At 42.8% G+C, this 17,834-nt stretch overlaps 1 protein-coding gene across 3 annotated transcripts in view; it reads left to right on the plus strand.

Annotated features, from left to right (window-relative positions):
* pih1d1 (PIH1 domain containing 1) overlaps window positions 1–17,632 on the plus strand; it is a 30,728-nt gene extending 13,096 nt beyond the window's left edge. For 2 of the 3 annotated variants that reach the window (XM_030734918.1, XM_030734919.1), the window contains exons 5-11: window positions 15,003–15,064; window positions 15,319–15,400; window positions 15,499–15,595; window positions 15,817–15,843; window positions 15,929–16,007; window positions 16,950–17,093; window positions 17,444–17,595. In XM_030734918.1, coding sequence (XP_030590778.1) covers window positions 15,003–15,064; window positions 15,319–15,400; window positions 15,499–15,595; window positions 15,817–15,843; window positions 15,929–16,007; window positions 16,950–17,093; window positions 17,444–17,479 — 527 coding nt within the window. In that variant the 3' untranslated portion in view covers window positions 17,480–17,595. Of the gene's footprint in view, window positions 1–15,002; window positions 15,065–15,318; window positions 15,401–15,498; window positions 15,596–15,816; window positions 15,844–15,928; window positions 16,008–16,949; window positions 17,094–17,443 lie in introns of all 3 variants that reach the window. The other variant, XM_030734920.1, reaches the window with a different exon arrangement.
* The last annotated feature ends 202 nt before the right edge of the window (window positions 17,633–17,834 follow it).

Genomic DNA, 17,834 nt, shown 5'->3' on the forward strand with positions numbered 1-17,834 from the left:
TCATCTGTTGGTGGACAGTAGGAATAGGTATCATTACAGAGAGTGGCTGGTAACCTACCCACCTTGGTGGTTCCATTTGCTATAACACATGCTGGAAAAGCTTTCTCCGGCAAATGAGTCAACATTAGCAACCTCAAGGAAGGGGGTTGGCTAACTGAGGCCAAGTGAGCAAATCTGTTAACATGGAACAGTTTCTATTAATGGGAGAACTTATCCCCTTTACATTAAGAATTGTGGTAAAATTTGCTTCAACTCCATTAGCTCTTCTCCCTGGATGTGTAGCCAACCATAGAGACAACCATGAGTGCTCCCAGCTAACATTGTAAGGCCTCAGTCCAGTATTGTGGTCCTGCCACTGGCATATGTGCACACACATAACAATTGTCCAATTATTAACATGAGCTGTGACGTTCATTAACTGCCACCATTCATTGGTTGCATATTCATGTGGGTACTGGGTGTAATTTAATGAAGATGTTCCTCCTAAAACTAGCAGTGTGCTCACGCTGAAAATAATTGTGAAGCTGCAGAAGGGTGCCATTCTAAAGGAGTAGGGATCAGTTGTTTTCTTCACTGGGTTAAGACGGAAAAACCACTATAAGGAATTTCCCCCTTTGTAACCAGACTTCCACCTTTACTCCGAAGTAATTGGCTCCACCTTCTTGCAGTGACTCAGATGAATCCACGTTGATCTTTCAGCGATTTTCACTGCTGTTGGTGTGGTCAGTAGAACTTGATATAGGCCGTCCCACCTCGGGTTCGACCAGCACTTCCATTTGATGACCTTGACCAACACCCAGTCTCCTGGCTGTATCAGTGGCACCTGTGAAGAGAAAGAAGATGCTTCTGGCAGTTTATTAGCATCAGTTACTTGTTTGCTTTGTAGAAATTTCCTCATCCAGTCACTCAAATCACAGCTCTCTTCTGCCTTCTCTTCCTCCGTATATACAGGCAGCCTGAATGGTCTGCCGTATAATATTTCATACGGAGTAAGTCCTAATTCTGATGGTGTTATGCGCATGTACATTTTCACTGGGTCTATACAGTCCACCCAAGGTCTCCCCGTTTCTGCCATACTTTTCCTCAGCCTACTTTTTATCGTCCCATTTGTTCTTTCCACTAGCCCTGCACTCTGTGGGTGGTATGCACAATGGTTCTTCAGTTCAATGCCTAAATTCTGAGACACCTTAGTCACTATCTCATTTACAAAGTGGGGTCCATTATCACTCCACAGCTTCTCTGGAATGCCATAATTAGGAATTATGGTCTTACATAAGGCTTTTGCAACCGTCAGTGCATCCGCTTTTGCCGATGGAATTATTTCAACCCATTTTGTAAAAGGGTCTACAAGTACTAAACAGTACTTATAAGTCCCACATTGATTCAGTTCTATGAAATCCATGTGAAGGAACTGAAAAGGATAACAAGGTGTTGGAAATCTACCCCTTCTTGGTCTCAGATTATCCTGTGGATTATTTTTACAGCAAGTTAAACATGCTCTACAAAAATTTTTTGAATAGTTATTAAAGCCTTTTGCATAGAAATATTTACTTATTATTAGGGGTGGGACTCGATTAAAAAAATTAATCAAATTAATTACAAGCTTTGTAATTAATTAATCGAAATTAATCGCATTTTAATCGCATTTCAATATTTGACATGAGAAATATTAATTTAAGTTTAGTTGATGAATGAATCAATATACATAAGCTTAAACTTCAAAATTTAGTTTATTTTCCCACCAGTCTACTACACAGACCAATGAAGGGTGGAAGTGCTCCTGTGATAAGCAAACTCCTGAAATTAAAGTTAAGCATCATAACTGGATAGTTTTATTCAACATTAATGTCTCACTTGTTATAGTTGGAAATTAATCATTCGCTCAGCTGTATTCCTTGATGTTGAAACGTGTTATGCTTGTTTTAACAGCTTATTTTGAATTAAAGACTTAAAATTAAACCACAAAAAGGAGAAAAAGTTCGTTCTCCGTTTAACCAGCTGCTTTTACACAGCTGTGCTTCACACTCACGGTTGCTAGGCGACATGAGCTACGCAGAGGTGACGGCAGCTGATATGAAGGCTAGCCGCTCACTTCTGGCCTTTGTGGTGTTCGTGGGCTGCGAAAGACGTGGGCCGGGTCCTTCGCAGGATGCGGCCCCTAATTTGGACATTGTGCGTCGATATAATCTGTATGCCGGGAACTCGTGCGCTGAGAAACGTTCCACGGTGCAAAGTGCGATTAAAATGCGTTAAAATTTTTAACGCGTTCATTTCCCCATAATTAATTAATCGAAATTAATGCGTTAAAGTCCCACCCCTACTTATTATCTCTGTCATCCCCCCTGTTGAGAAATGGCAAGGCCCATGACTCAATAATGCTGCAGTTTTGAACAGGGCTTTAGGGAGTACCGGTTTATCATTAATATGATAAATGTTATCCTTCAATGTCGCACCATTCCTAAGCCACTGCTCTATTTCTGCTTTCGGGGCTTGTGTTTGCATGTCCTGTAAAACCTCCTGGCTTATTGGCTCTTGTATATGTAAGTATGTGTCGCTATGGCCATAAAGGCCCTGTGCCGCTTCCTTAGCTATCTTATCTGCAAAGGCATTTCCTAAGGTGACAGGATCTTTGCCCACAGTGTGGGCTGCACATTTACAAATAGCTATGTTTTTGGGTTTCATTATGGCCAAGAGTAACTGTTTTAACAATGTAGCATGTTTCACTGGCTGACCTGTAGACGTCTGCATTCCCCTCCTTGCCCACTGGGCTGCAAAAAGATGTACTGTTGAAAATGCATATTGGCTATCTGTATAAATTGTCACAGTCTTATCCTTATAAAGTAAGCAGGCTTCTATAAGAGCTATAAGTTCCGCTGCTTGGGCAGAAAAATGAGATAGTAATTGTTCTGCCTTAATGATTTGTTTATCAGTTACTACTGCATACCCCGTTTCTGTAATACCTCTGTCATTTTTCCTGCTTGACCCATCTATATACACCACGTCGCCTTCTGTTAATGGCATATCTAACAAGTCCTCCCTTGGTTTACTATTTTTGCTCTGTTATAGCTTACAATCATGTGGTTCTCCATCTTCTGGAGTAGGAAGCAATGTAGCAGGGTTCAAAGAAGTACAGCACTCAATTGTAATATGCGGCTGAGATAGTAGCAGAGCAATACAGCTTAAATGTCTTGCTGGTGAAAGGAAAGTCATCTTACTTTGTAATAACAGAACTGAGACCGCGTGTGGTACTTTCAATGTCAGTGGATGAAACAAAACTAACTCACTCGAAGATTCCACTGACATTGCTGCTGCACATACCGCTTGCACACAAGGTGGGAGTGCTCTTGACACTGCATCTAAACGTTTAGAATAATAAGTAATAGGTCGCAGTTTGTCACCAAAGGGTTGCAACAAGGCTGAAGTCATGAAACCATTTTTACAATCTACAGTTTGAACAAACGGTTTTGAATATTCTGGTAAGGGCAGAATTATTTCTGTAGTTAAAGCTTGCTTAACTTCAGTAAATGCCTGTTCAGCTTCTAGAGTCCATTTTACATTTTCAGACATTGCCATGGGCACATCATGTATAACTGATAACAATGGTTGTGTCATTTGTGCGTAGTTTGGAACCCAGGCTCTACAATAATTGCATAAGCCTAAAAATGCCAACATCTGTTTCTTTGTCTGTGGTTTGGGTGCCTGCATGATGGCTGTTTTCCGAGACTCCAGAAGCTTTCACCCTTGATGTGAAAGAATGTGTCCCAAATACTTAACTTCCCTTTGCACCCACTGCAGTTTCTCCAAACTGACTTTGTTTCCTGTTTTTGCCAGATGTTGTAGCACTTCTAATGACTGTGTTCTACAATGCTCCTCTGTGTCTGATGCTATGAGAGTACTTGGGAATGTTTTGCTATTGACAGCTGCGACATGCAATTTGCAATAGCTTGTGAAAAGATTGTGGGCTATCCGTGAATCCTTGAGCCATACGCGTATAACAGAATTTTTTTCCCTTGTATGTAAAGGCAAACCAGTCCTGTGAATCCTCATGTAAAGGAATCGAGAAAAAAGCATTACTGAGATCCACGACCGTAAACCATTTTTTGTCAGGGGTCGACTGATTTTAGCAGTGTATGTGGGTCTGGAACACAGGGTGCTCTAGTTTGTACAGCTTGATTCACAGCTCTTAATCCTGCACTAGACGCCATTTATCTGTACCCTTGTTTCCTTACTGGAATATAGGGGTATTACAACAAGTATCAGGTTTTTCAATCAATATGCCTGCCTTCAGCATCTCCATGATAACTGGTTCTATCCCTGCCTGTGCGTCTGGTTTAAGTGGATATGACGTACATAAGGTCTGTAATCAGATTTTGGTTTAATAATTACTTGGTCGGCGGGTACTTAATAATCCTACATCTGCTGCTCCCTTTGACCACAAAACTATCAGGAAGTATTTGTAATTCTGGGAAACTTTCTATGTTTACCATAGATCAGGCTGATGTGGAGCTATTTGTGTTTCATGAACTTCAGTCATGACTGTCCACTGCAGTTCGATTTTTCTGTACTGGCCATCAGAGGATTCCCCACCAACCTTGACCCATGTCCCTCCAGTCTGTAAGTTTTTCCAGCGTCGCACAGAAGCTGGCCCACATCTTCCCCATTTAGCTGTAGGAGGTTTTGACAGTGACATGAGGGTACTGATAAAAATGGATTGAAGGAATACAGACTTTGGGCTTCAGGAGTCAAAGTTACAATGACTCCACTATACCTCTCGTTTTAACACATAGAGAGTATGCAAGTTCAGTTTTTAGTCTGCAAGCTTCTAACCTTTTCTGCATAAATTGGTCTGGGCCCGGAGTCTGCTTGTACCTGTAATACTACTAATAATAATAACACTATATACAATGTACATGATGTGCCTGTGTGTTGAACCTTAACAGGCCGGACTATTTACAGTATATTATATATTATCCTACATTGTGTAGGCTATTGTGGTTTTTGTTGGGAGCAGTGATGGTTATAAAGTCTTACAGCTGCTGGGAGGAAGGATCTGCGGTAACGCTCCTTTGTGCATTTAGGATGCAGCAGTCTGTCACTGAAGGAGCTCTCCAGCTCAGCAACAGTTTCATGCATGGGATGGGAGACCTTGTCCATCAGTGATGTTATTTTGGTCAGAGTCCTTCTGTCTCCCACCACCTGCACTGAGTCGAGAGGACATCCTAGGACAGAGCTGGCTTTCCTGATGAGCTTGTCTATCCTCTTCCTCTCAGCTGTAGACAAGCTGCTGCTCCAACATACTGCTGCATAGAAGATGGCTGATGCCACCACAGAGTCATAGAAGGTCTTCAGGAGTGTCCCCTGCACTCCAAAAGAGTGCAGTGCATAGTTTCAGGAGCCTGCAAATCACTCCCTGATTTTAGGTAAGAAGCTATTAAATTTAATAACTGTCTACCTGTTTGAGCAAGATCTGATTTTGGAAAATCCAGGCTCCAGTAGTAATAAGTCTGAGGTAGGTCTTCTACCTCATGAACCTGACTTACCACTGTAGCCTGCATTCCCATTGGAGTGGGAACTATAGCAATTCCCAAAGCTTGAAGCATGTCTCGCCCTAGCAAATTCACTGGACACTCTGACACTCAACACCACAGGGCCCTGACTGTAAATTCCTGTCTCTGGGTCACTAATTATCACTGGAGCTGAAAGGGGTAAGGCACTTAATTGCCCATTAGCTGATTTTACAAAAACTCTCTTCTAGATTCTTTTAATTTTGGGATGTGTTCCTTCACCACTGTTCTATCTGCACCTGAGTCACACAGAAATGCAGTTGTTTTGCCATTTACCAAGAGGGTTATTAAAGGTTTTTGACCTGGTGTGGAGATTGCAGCTAATATTAGCTTCAGATCAACACTGGTAACCTCAATGTCATCTGAGGCTCCACCTAGTCATGTAGAGCTGTTGTAACCTGGATTGTATGGAGGATCCCTAACCTCCTGTTCCTGCAGTCTCTAGCTATGTGTCCCTCTTTTCCACACAGCCAACAGCCGTCTCCCCTGGGGACAGGTCTGTTAAACTGACCACGGCCTCTTCGCCGGCCTCTGCCTCTACCTCCTGATTTAAATTCTGCTCTTTGAGGTCTTTGATCTCCCACCAAAAACACTTGAGTTACAGAGTCATCTGTTTGGCTGTCATGATTATAAAAAACTTGCACTAGTTTTTTATCCTTTTTGATTTTATCACCTCTTCTGCATGACGAGCCCAATTCATAGTTTCCATGAGGTTTCCTGTGGCATGATTTACATTATGTTTCCGTATGAAATCAGAATATTTTGGGTGGAAACCAGACATTAATGCTTGTTTAAATTGCCTTTGATAAGGACCATTTGGGTCTTGGTCCTCTGGTATGCCACTGTGTGCTTTAAACACTTCCTCTAATCTTTCCCTGAATTCAAAAACACCTTCTCCGTCTTTCTGTTTGCAGTGATGGATTTTGTCATAATTTGGGGGTGGAATTAGTGTGTTTCTAGTAGGGCTGCGCCGATCTGATATTCAGTATCGGTATCGGTCCGATACTGGCCTAAATTACTGGATCGGATATCGGAAAGAAATAAAAAAATGTAATCCGATACATTAAATAACGTTTCGCTCACATTAGCTGCATGACAGGACTCTTCTTCGTGTGGGTTTGCGGTTGACCAAACCAGCCTAGAGCTGCATTACTGCCACCTACTGGAATGGAGTGGGGAATCAGGAGTTAGAAATCAACCCCTCAGATCCTCCGTTGTTGCGACGGATTCCCTTTGACACTAAGCGATCATCGCTGACATGTTTTTCCGCCTCCATCGCTCTCTGCCTTGTTTGTGTGTTGTGCTCGCTGTGCTGAGAATCAGCTGTTATTTTTTTCTCTACTTCAGCTCCCGGACATACTACTAGCGAGTGCAGCTATTAGCACTGGTGACTGTCCGGTACCGGAACGACCCCTTCCCCGTCAAAATATTTTTGATACTTTAATCCCTGATTTGTTACTAAATATAGACCTGCAGTAGAAACATATTTAGGAGAATGCTTGTAAATATAAAGCATTACAAGATTGCGCTCACGTAGCCCCTAGTTTTTCACGTGAACACTGATGACACAACAGCAGCAGTCAGCTGATTTACGTGCAGTCTGTCTGCACAAGCGGAAAGAGGCGGAGCCGGCGCGCTCAGATGGAGCAGAAAGAAATGTTTTTCTAGTGTCCAAAAGAAGCCTTTTCGTCCCTGTAACCTCCATTAAACCTTTACTGGGAAACAGCTGGAGATCCTTCATCAACCACCTGATCAGTAAGTGAAGAAAAGAGAACTTTGTAGCTGCTCCATCCACCCTGTTTGTTTCACACAAGGAAAAACTGCAGTACGGAAGTTAAAATATTCAGATGAACTGTTAATATGAAAAAAGTATTTCTTATCCAGTTACTTGGGTAATCAATAAAATTGAATACACAATTGCTAAAATAATTGATAGTTGCAGCCCTAATGAAATTTGCAACATGCCATAAGCATCACCTTCTCACACAGAAGCAACAAAATTCAGGTGATAGTTATTGTTGTAAGTAAAGTTTATTTATATAGCGTTTTTCACAGACAGAAAAGCGCTGTACAATAATTAAAACACAATATCACCCCCCCCACCCCCAGAAAACACTATGTTAAAAACATAACATTACCATATTAAAAGAAAAAGAATAAAAAATAAAGTCAGAAACCAGAAAGCCTGGTTAAACAGAAAAGTTTTCAACTATTTTTTAAATGACGCCACAGAGTCAGCTAAATGGAGCTGGAGTGGTAAACAGTTCCAGAGCTTTGGTGCCACTGCCTAAAAAGCTCCGCCCGCCCTGGTCCTTAGTCTTGTATGTGGGACAACTAAAAGACTTTGATTTGTTGTGTGAGAGACTGTTGACTTCTTTTTTTTTTTTTTTTTTTTTTATGTTTTTAAATGCCTGGATCAATTTTAAATATCGGATTTATATCGGTATCGGCCGATATCCAAATGTAAAATATCGGTATCAGTATCGGACATAAAAAAGTGGTATCGTGCCATCCCTAGTTTCTAGTCCGCAGCACTACTCCCTGAATTCCCTGCCTTAAAGCAACTGAATCATGAGGCAGTGTTACTCCCCCCGCATCTTTCCCAGTGAAATCTCCTCTGACTCTTCCCCAGTCATGTTTAAAATGGTTTCTGTCTCACAGAACAATCAGAACTCCCAGCCCCCGAGCAATGCTTTTCACCATATTTACACAGGAGGGGCTCTAAATCTGGATATCCTCCTTGTACCAGGGCAACCACATTCCCTGTTTGTTTGTTCTTATCATGACTTCTAAGGACCATCCTTCCTGCCGTTAAATTTAATTGCTGCACTAACTCCCCCTCCTCCCCAACCTGTGAACCACCAACTGCCCCCTGTAACTGCGGGGGAGGTGCTTGAGCTGAAAGAGGTGGTTAAGCTGGGGGAGGTGGTTGAGGTGGGGGTTGCACCCTACAAGGCCTAACCGTCTCATCGTCTAGCCTTAATAATGCAGCATGCACATTGCAGGAAGTTTTCCCTTCTTTTGTTCTCTGCCCGCGGCCCTTTTTTGTGCCTGTTCCAACCACGTTTTTGCCACCATTAACTGTCTTTCTTTTTCAACTTTCCTCTTCCCTTCCTTTGTTGCCACACTTATTTTTAAATATCCCACCAAATCTTCACATTCCCTTAACTCCAACTTTCCACTAAAACCATACTTTTTCTTCCATTTATCACAAAACGTTGTGCTGCCCAGAGAGTATCTCTCCATATATTTTAAATCCCCTTCTAGGGCAGGCTTAATTGGTTTGCTGTTTATAATCCCCATTTTACTCCCCGTGCTTTGTCCCGATCGGACCACGTGTCCTCCTGGGACCTAATACCAAATCCGCCCGTCACTGTGTACTGCAACAGACCGCAAAATGCGTTGGCACCCGTAGGGTATCCCTTCACGCTGCTGCTTCCACGTCAAAAGGGCGGCTTTCACTCTCTCATTCACTCACATTCACACACACATACGCGTATTTTCAGCGCCTATTTTAAATCTCTCTTATTGTGAGAATATCTAAAATCCGAATTTTGGGCCAAATTATAAACCTCTCTTTCCGGCGAGAGTTACCAATTTACTTTCTCTTTTTGAGAACACCAAATTACCCTTCCCTTTCGGCGGAAGTCAACCCACGGTCCATCTTCCCAGCCCGAGCAGACCTGCACCTCCCTGGTCCAGAAATTAATTTCTGGGCCTGTGAGCCCTGAGAATATAGCGGTAACTGCTGGAGTTTTTTATGTTTTCCAGCCCGAGCAGACCTGTGCGTCCCAGAGCTCTGAGACCACAGCGGTAGCTGCTGGTAAAACGGACTCCTTTCGGCGAGCCTACCTAACTTATAATGCGCGGCTTTCACATACCTTTGTTACTGTTGGTGTTACGTCCCCTCGGACTCCGGGAGAGTGATGAACGGCGCTGGAGGAGCAAAAGTAATCACCGGCCTGGTCACGAATTCACGCTTCAGGGCTTTCTTCAGGTCAGCTGATGATCCTGGCTGTCGACAGTCTGCGGTGTTCTTCTCCTCCAGCGTCAGTCAGCAACTGTCCCGATCCGGCTCGAAGGACCAAAAAATGATAGGTTCAGATCATTTTAATAACTCAGAGAACAAACACACAACTCTTTTTGAACTTGTGCAAGGAGGAGAGATCCGTTCCTTGAACTCAGCTCGTGGCTGAGCGGAAGTTATCTGTCCCAAAGGACTGCTTCCTGCGCAGCGCTTTTATTCGGACTTTCACAATAAGATCACGTGGGTTACACCAAACGCAGTTTACAGCATGTAATAAACAACATTCTTGGCTTTTTCCTTACCATATATGGTAGTAAGTATCCTGTAGAATGTGCATGTAACATGGCGTATATGAGACACGTATCCTATGTGTGTGTTCTCTGCAGGCTGAAAACAGCCTGCAGGTAACTACAACTTCCTTTGTAAAAAATGTCACCACGTGTTTCCCTTTCAAACATAAAAACAACAGTATCATATGTACATAAAACAACTTATAGAAAATATACAAAGGTATAATAATAAACAGGTATGATAATAAACAGAATGGAATTTTTATCATAACTCCAACAACTGACTTTGATGGGTTTAATTTCTTCTGCTGCTGCAGGAAGTGGTGCCTTCTTGATGAGGAATTTAATTTTTAGTTCTTACTTTAGGTCCTTGGAGATGATGGTTACCAGAAAGTGGAAGGACTTCACACTGTCCACTGGGCAGGCATGCAGGAGAACGGGTTCTGGTGGGGCTGGTTTCATCCTAAAGTCTACAACCAAATACTGTCTTTTACTGCATTGAGCTCCATGTTGTCGTTTCTGCGTCAGGTCACCAAACTGATGATCTGCCTCCTGTAGGTGGACACATTCCCGCCTGAGATGAGCCCAATGAGATGGTGTCATCTGCAAACTTCATAAGTTTGACGGACTGGTGATTAGGGGTGCAGCTGTTGGGATACGTGGCTTGAGGAGAATAGGTGCGGACTGAAAGCCGTTGACATGCCCACCCAGTCTCACATGCTGCCTCCTGTTGGTGATCCAACTGCAGTAGGCACGTTCAGCTGGGAGAGCTTGTCTTATAGCAGAGCTGGGATGATGATGATAAAAGTGAAACTAAAATCTACAAAAAGTAACCTGTCCTAAGTTTGGACATCCAACTTTCACCTTTGTGAACATGATAACTCCAGAACGATTTCACCCAGGATGCATAAATTCAGATCATAAATGCATCTACTAAATATCTCAAGTTCGAATTTCGCCAACAGAGGACAAGTTTTCTGAAAATCTTGTGAACATGAATAACTGGAGAAATATGTCACCTAGGATTTACAGATTGATGACACTGATACACCTTCTTAATACTGCCAATCACAGAGATCATTTTAGCATTTCTTAATCTTGGTTCTTAGCCTTTTACAAGCCACAGAGACTCATATGCACCCCATTAAGATCTACTGAGACCTGCTAATTATGTGCTCTAGAAGTTGTGCTTTCGGGGGTATCTGCACCTAAAGATTATACTGCTAGGAGGCTGAGGGGGAGCACTGGCAGCTGACTCTCTCTATATATATGTGTTAAAGGTTTGTGCAAGTGGCTCAGTTACATGGTCATTTCACTGAACGCTTAGCACAGAATACTGGCTCTTAGTTACAGTTACATAATGGGCTCCTTATTTGTCTCTTTTAAATGACTGCTTTAAGATACTGACTTTGGTGGTGCTAGATTTCATGTAAATCTTTTTAATCTCTTTTGCAGGCTTCAAACTTGAAGGGTTTGCAAGAGCTGGATTGTGTTCCAGTTCTGTGGTGCCTAACAGAAGGGATCAGTGATGCGTGCGTGCATGCGAACAGTAAATACACTGGTTCTTGGAGACAAAAAAAAATCTGTGAAAATAAGAGAACTGGTAAAGTCAGTCAGTCAGTCAGTCAGTCAGAATACTTTATTTATCCCAAAGGGAAATTACTACTGTTACAGCTACAACAGTTTCATTTAAACGAGTAAACCTAAAACACAATAACATACACTAAAGGCATAAAAGTATAAAGACTAAAGAGATATTTTGACTATATACACATCTAAATCTATACACATATGAAAATTGTGAGTGCAAAAATTTTTAAATAGGTGTCATTATATATATATGCACAGTCCTTTTTTGTACAATGTATAAGTGTATGTACAATGTACAATGTATATAGTGTATGTACAATGTATATGGAAATTTAAACAATTTTATGTACAATTGAATACTGATAAGTGAATGACACTGATGAACCACAATGTCACCTATTAAGGGAGGAGTTATAGAGTCTGATGGCCACAGGTAGAAATGACCTCCTGTGGAGCTGTGTGGTGCATTTTGGTGGGATGAGTCTTGCACTGAATGTGCTCCTGTGTCCCATCACTGTGTTGTAGAGTGGGTGGGAGCCATTGTTCATAATGGCCTGCAGCTTAGACAGCATCCTCCTCTCCGACACTGCCATAAGTGAATCCAGCTCCACTCCCACCACATCACTGGCTTTGTGGATCAGTTTATTGAGTCTGTTGAGTCTACATCTGCAAGTCACTACATCTGCAAGACATCCTGGAAAAAAAAAAATCCCAGACATATTGTCTGATCATTTTCAAATCTTCAGGGCTTGGATATTAAAGTATGCAGTCAGTACTGTTGGTCTGGTGTAGCACGTTTTGCTGACTGCAACAGTGACGGAGCACATGCAGTTACAGAGACGGATGCAAGTGCAAGCTAGTTTATTCAAACTTCCTCTGAGGGTTCTGTGCTGTTCTTCAAGGCCATTTTCTCTGTTTAGTTGTACCATTAGTAAACAGGGAGTATTACTCATATTTTGGTGTCCCTGACCACAACATTAGAACAGCTGCCTAATAGTTTGGCACCACAAAGGGGGCCTGCATACGGCTCCTCCGGGGGTGTCCTGTGGTGTGTGTCACAGGGATGTTTGAATGAATGAATGAATGAAGTTTTATTGCCATGTGGGTGAACAAGTTCACACATTGGAAATTGCAGTTACAGAACACCATCCAAGAATACACAAACACAACACACATGGGGGGATATGTGTCCTCGGGTCATGCAGCCGACTTGCAGCGCTACCTTTGGCAGGAGGAGAAAACAACACATCATGGGGAAGTTAGGTTAAAAAAAAGTCATCTGGTACAGTGCTCAAAAAGAGCACTATACCAGGGTCCAAAAAAACCACCTTAGCAAAGCATTTGCACATGTAAAGCTAGGACAGCGGCGGTAGGTGAGGTCAGGTCAGGAGGGGATGCAGACGGAGACGAGAGGTGGGGGCATTGTGGAGCCAGATGCCAGGTTCCAGCCAAAACAGTTCGCTGATAGTGGTGGAATTTCATCAGCGGCCATGGTACACCAGACCCAGCTTCACAAATCACAACGCGGAGTGGGGGGAAGAGCAGCCGCACACAGAGCCCTGGAGAGAGATATGGTTGCCAACCCAAGGCCGGCAGGGGAGCCGAATTCCTGATAACAAATGTTGTTTTGGAACAGGCTGCTTGTTTTTCCAACAGCCTTCAGTCTTACTGGGAAACCATTCAAAAATCCAATATTCCAAATTCGTAGCCAAATTTGTAGCCGGTCCTTTTGGATCCTGTGGGTTGCGGGGTGGGTCCTTCTTTAAATGTGCTGGTAGGGCACACATTAATGATGCTTGATGATTAGATAAAGATCTGAGTGATTAGGAGGCCTGTTCTGTACCACGAGGTAGTGCTGGGTGGTGTACTGGTCATGTTGTAATATCAGAAGGGACCTGTATTAAGTGAAGGCCTTTTTGTTGATGCATTTATCCATATGATGCAGAGATTAAGATTAAGATAGTTTTAAGATTAAGATTAAGATAGTGTTTATTTGTCACATGCACAGTTATACACAGTACAATGCACAGTAAAATGTATTTTGTACCTGCAACCATATATACACACACATATAAATAAGAAGAATAAAAATAAAAATAAGTAATTGACACTATACACTATACACACTTTTACATGGAATTATAGAATATTATAATATTTACATTGTGCAATAATTGTCCAGTTAGGGCTCAGTGTTGAGCAGACGGATGGCTTGTGGGTAAAAACTCTTCTTCAGCCTTTCAGTCTTAGCCCTCAGGCAGCGGTAACGCCGGCCTGATGGGAGCAGGGAGAAGAGAGAGTGTCCAGGGTGGCTGGGCTGTTTTAGGATCTTCATGGCCCTCAGCCTGCACTGCTTGGTGTAAATGTCCTGCAGGTTGGGGAGGGTGGTTCTGATGGTCCGTTCAGCTGAACGAACCACCCTTTTTAGGGCCATGAAGTCCTGCTTGGTGCAGTTTCCCATCCAGGTGGTGATGCTCCCACGCATGATGCTCTCGATGGTGCAGGTGTAAAAGTTCCTGAGCACCTTGAGTGGGAGCTTGAAGTCTCTCAGCCGCCTGAAGAGGTAGAGACGCTGTCTGGCCTTCTTCACAGTGATGTTAATGTGATGAGTCCAGGACAGGTCCTGTGAGATGGTCACTCCCAGGTATTTGAAAGTGACCACTCTTTCCACCTCAGCACCACTGAAGACAAGTGGATGGTAGTCCCTCTGCTGCTTCCTGCTGAAGTCCACAATCAGTTCCTTCGTTTTGCTGACGTTGAGCAGGAGGTGGTTCTCCTGGCACCAGTTCTCCAGGCGGGAGACCTCTCTCCTGTAGGCTGTCTCTTCATTGTGGGAGATCAGTCCCACAACAGCAGTGTCGTCAGCAAACTTGATGATGACGTTGGACTCTGACGTGGCCACACAGTCATGGGTGTACAGTGAGTACAGCAGAGGGCTGAGCACACAGCCTTGGGGGGATCCAGTGTTGAGGGTGAGGGAGGATGAGGTGAGGTGACCCACTCGTACCACCTGTGGGCTGCTGGTCAGGAAGCTGTGAACCCACCTGCAGATTGATCTAAGAACACGATGGCTCTCTTCAACAGGACAGACATCATGACACAATAAACTTTTTGTATCTCTAACAATTATACATTCACAAAATGACAACACCCAGCAGCATGCTGGTTAATTCTAACAGAGGAGTTCACAAACACTCTTTGTTTTTTAAATATATTTTTATAGTCCTGTCAGAAAGATGAGCCACTGTAAACTTGTATATGCAAATAATTTCTTGATATACTGTGAAAAGTACTGTGGTACACATTTTTGGCCCAGCTCTTTGTTAAGTTCCTTGGCGAGTGTCTCGGCCTGGAAATGTGCTGGCTCTGAAACATTGTTAGTAGAAAATGTCAAGTTTGGATTCCAGGACCCACAGCTTGTAGGCAGAACACTTAAATCGAAAGATCATCGTATTTTCCATGTTTTGTCAGTGATGTTGATGAGCAGCAGCTTTTGTAACAGAATTCAAAAAGTTTCTATTTTTGTTTCAGGCTCTCAAGGCTGCACGGCGTACGATGTTGTCATTAACCAGGAGTTTTTCCAGAAGTGTCAGGTGTGTTTATGTTCATGTGGTCTTGTTTTGTTTTTTTTTTGTTTTGTTTTGTTTTGTTTTAATCAATGCAACATTCTGAAATGTAAAAAAAAAAAAAAAAAGAAAATGTTTGATGCTTTTATATTGTTTAATCCTGTTGTACTGACTTTCAGTAACTTTCTCAATAAGCTTCAGCACCACGGCCATTTTGAGCTTTGAATTTCCCTGAATATAAAATATACATGAGCAGTGTTTTGTATGACTGTGTCTTGCAGAAGGATCCCTTATTCCAGCAGTTTGTTATTCTCGTGTCTGTAGAGGGTTTAGAAAACAAATACAGTCTGGAGCTGAATAGAGGTCAGTGTGTGCCCGTGTGTGTGCACGTGTGTGTGCACGTGTCTGTGTTATTTTTAATCTGGATGCCGTTCAAATGCTTCCTGATTGTTTTTCTGCAGAGTGGAAGGTTCTGAAAAACAGAAAGTTCTTGGGTTCTGTCAGCGAGCAGAATATCCGCACAAAGAGCAGGCCAGTGATTCAAGAGCTGCAGCCTGAGTATGTCCCACGCTTTGCTTAACAGAAAACACACCGACACACGTTTTCTTTTTTCCCCACTCATCTCACTTGGAGAATAAAGATGCTCGCCAAATTGTTCCTGTGTTTGCTGTAGTTTATTATTTACAGTGATCATGGTTTCAGATTGCAGCACAAATTGGGCTCCATTTGTGCATAATTTGTATCAGATGCTAAAATCCCTCTGCTGTCTTTTGCTGCAGGGAGAAGTTGACTGCTGCCTCTAAAAGGTGAGGCTTTTCTTCCTGTCTTTGCCTTTCATGGAAAATGGGAACAACATGTCTGAGACATTAACCCTTTCCTCGGTGTGCCCAGACCAGAGTTCACTCTGATTGTTGAGCCTCCTGCTGGTGACCCAGAGTACCTCATTGCAGAGATAAAGCTTCCTGGAGTGGTGAGATCTTATACACACACACAAACGCACACACACCGATACCCATCAGGCATAATATTATGAGTACTTGCCTAAAGTTGTGTTGGTCCCCTTTTGCTGCCAAAAAAACCGTGAGTCATCGGGGCATGGGCTCCTCTAGATTTTATCAACAGATCCTCCAAGTCCTGTAAGCTGTGAGGTGGGGCCTCCAAGTCAGCATCTCACTGATTCAGTTACTAAACCATTTCTGCTTAAAGCAGGGAGCATTATCCTGCTGACAGGACCCTAGGTTTCCCAGCAGAACATGCTCCAAATCATCACACTGCCTCTGCCAGCTTGCCTTCTTCCCATAGTGCATCCTGGTGCCAGGTGTTCCCCAGGTAAGCAACGCACATGCACCCAGTAGCTCATCTGTTGGTCAGCCTTCACTCACCACATGCATCAGTGAGGCTTGGCCACCTGTTGCTGGTTTACCACTGTTCCTTCCTTTGACCACTTTTTATAGATACTGACTACTGCAGTTTGGAGATGCTCTGACCGAGTCATCAGCCCTCATCAAACTCGCTCAAATCCAAAACATTTTTCCTGCTTTTAGCATCAACTTTGAGGACAAAATGTTCAGTTGCTCCCTAATATATCCCACCCACTCAACAGAGACCACAATGAAGAGATGATCAATGTTATCCAACTCACCTGTCAGTGGTCACAATGTTATGCCTGATTGGTGTACTTACCCACACTTTTATCTTCCTTTCCTCCCTACCCTGAGGTCAGCCTCAAAAAGAGATTTGAGTTCTTTTTAATTTTAAACAGCCTATTTTTTTTTTTTTTGTTATGTAATGATAAAGACACACAGTAATAGGAACTGCCACTGTTCTTGCAAGAATCAAGAGAATTAGTGGCCTCTCCCAGGCCATGGCCCCACAAGATGCATCAACACACGATGCCATGTTTCCTGCACAGGTGTCATCTCGTGCTCTGGTTCTGGATGTGGGAGAGGATCGACTGGTGTTAACAGCTCGCCCTTCGCTCTTCCATCTTGACATCTTTCACCCCTTCCTGGTCGATCAGGAGACCAGTGTGGCCCAGTACAACAGCAGCACAAAGGTACAGAAAGGCTGCGCCCTCTACATGGATTTATAGCCCTGTGTTTAATGCCCATTAGTGTTGGCATTTATATTTGCATGTTGTCACAACCTGGCTCGCATGAGAAAGAATACATGTTTAAGGCAGCAGACCCTCTCATATAACGCCGCTACGGCCAGAATAAATCAGTAATGCAGAATAACAATGAATAAACAGACTACAGAATGTAAGAAGAGTGAGCAGCAGTGTAAAAATAAAATTATACAGCAACAAAGAACAACTCAACATTGCTGTCAACATTCATAAACAGATATAATTGATGTAAATATTGCTTTAACGTACTCTACAATCTGTTTGTTTTCTTTCCCCAGATTCTCACAGTCACTATGCCCGTGGTCTCTTCATGAACCTTCAGGAGGCATGTTCAGCTTGTAATGTTTTATTAAACAGTGTTGCAGCAATAAAAGTCACATTAATTAGTGTCTTGATCCCATTAATCCCCAATGATTACAAGGCTAAGCCGCAAAGCCTGAAGTCTGTAAAACCCGTTTTTTTCTCACACACCTGTTTTTTCTTTTTTCTTCTTTAACACAGATGAATTTAATACTTTGAGGCATTGTTAGACTTGCCAGATTTAGAAGAAGAAGAAGAAAGAGCTTTATTTGTCACATACATATACATGCAGTGAGATTCATTCTCTGCATTTATCCCATCACACACATGGAGTATGTAGTACACACAGCACAGCATGGAGCAGGGGGC

This window comes from Archocentrus centrarchus, chromosome 8 (genome assembly GCF_007364275.1).
Source record: "Archocentrus centrarchus isolate MPI-CPG fArcCen1 chromosome 8, fArcCen1, whole genome shotgun sequence".
Classification (NCBI taxonomy): domain Eukaryota; kingdom Metazoa; phylum Chordata; class Actinopteri; order Cichliformes; family Cichlidae; genus Archocentrus; species Archocentrus centrarchus.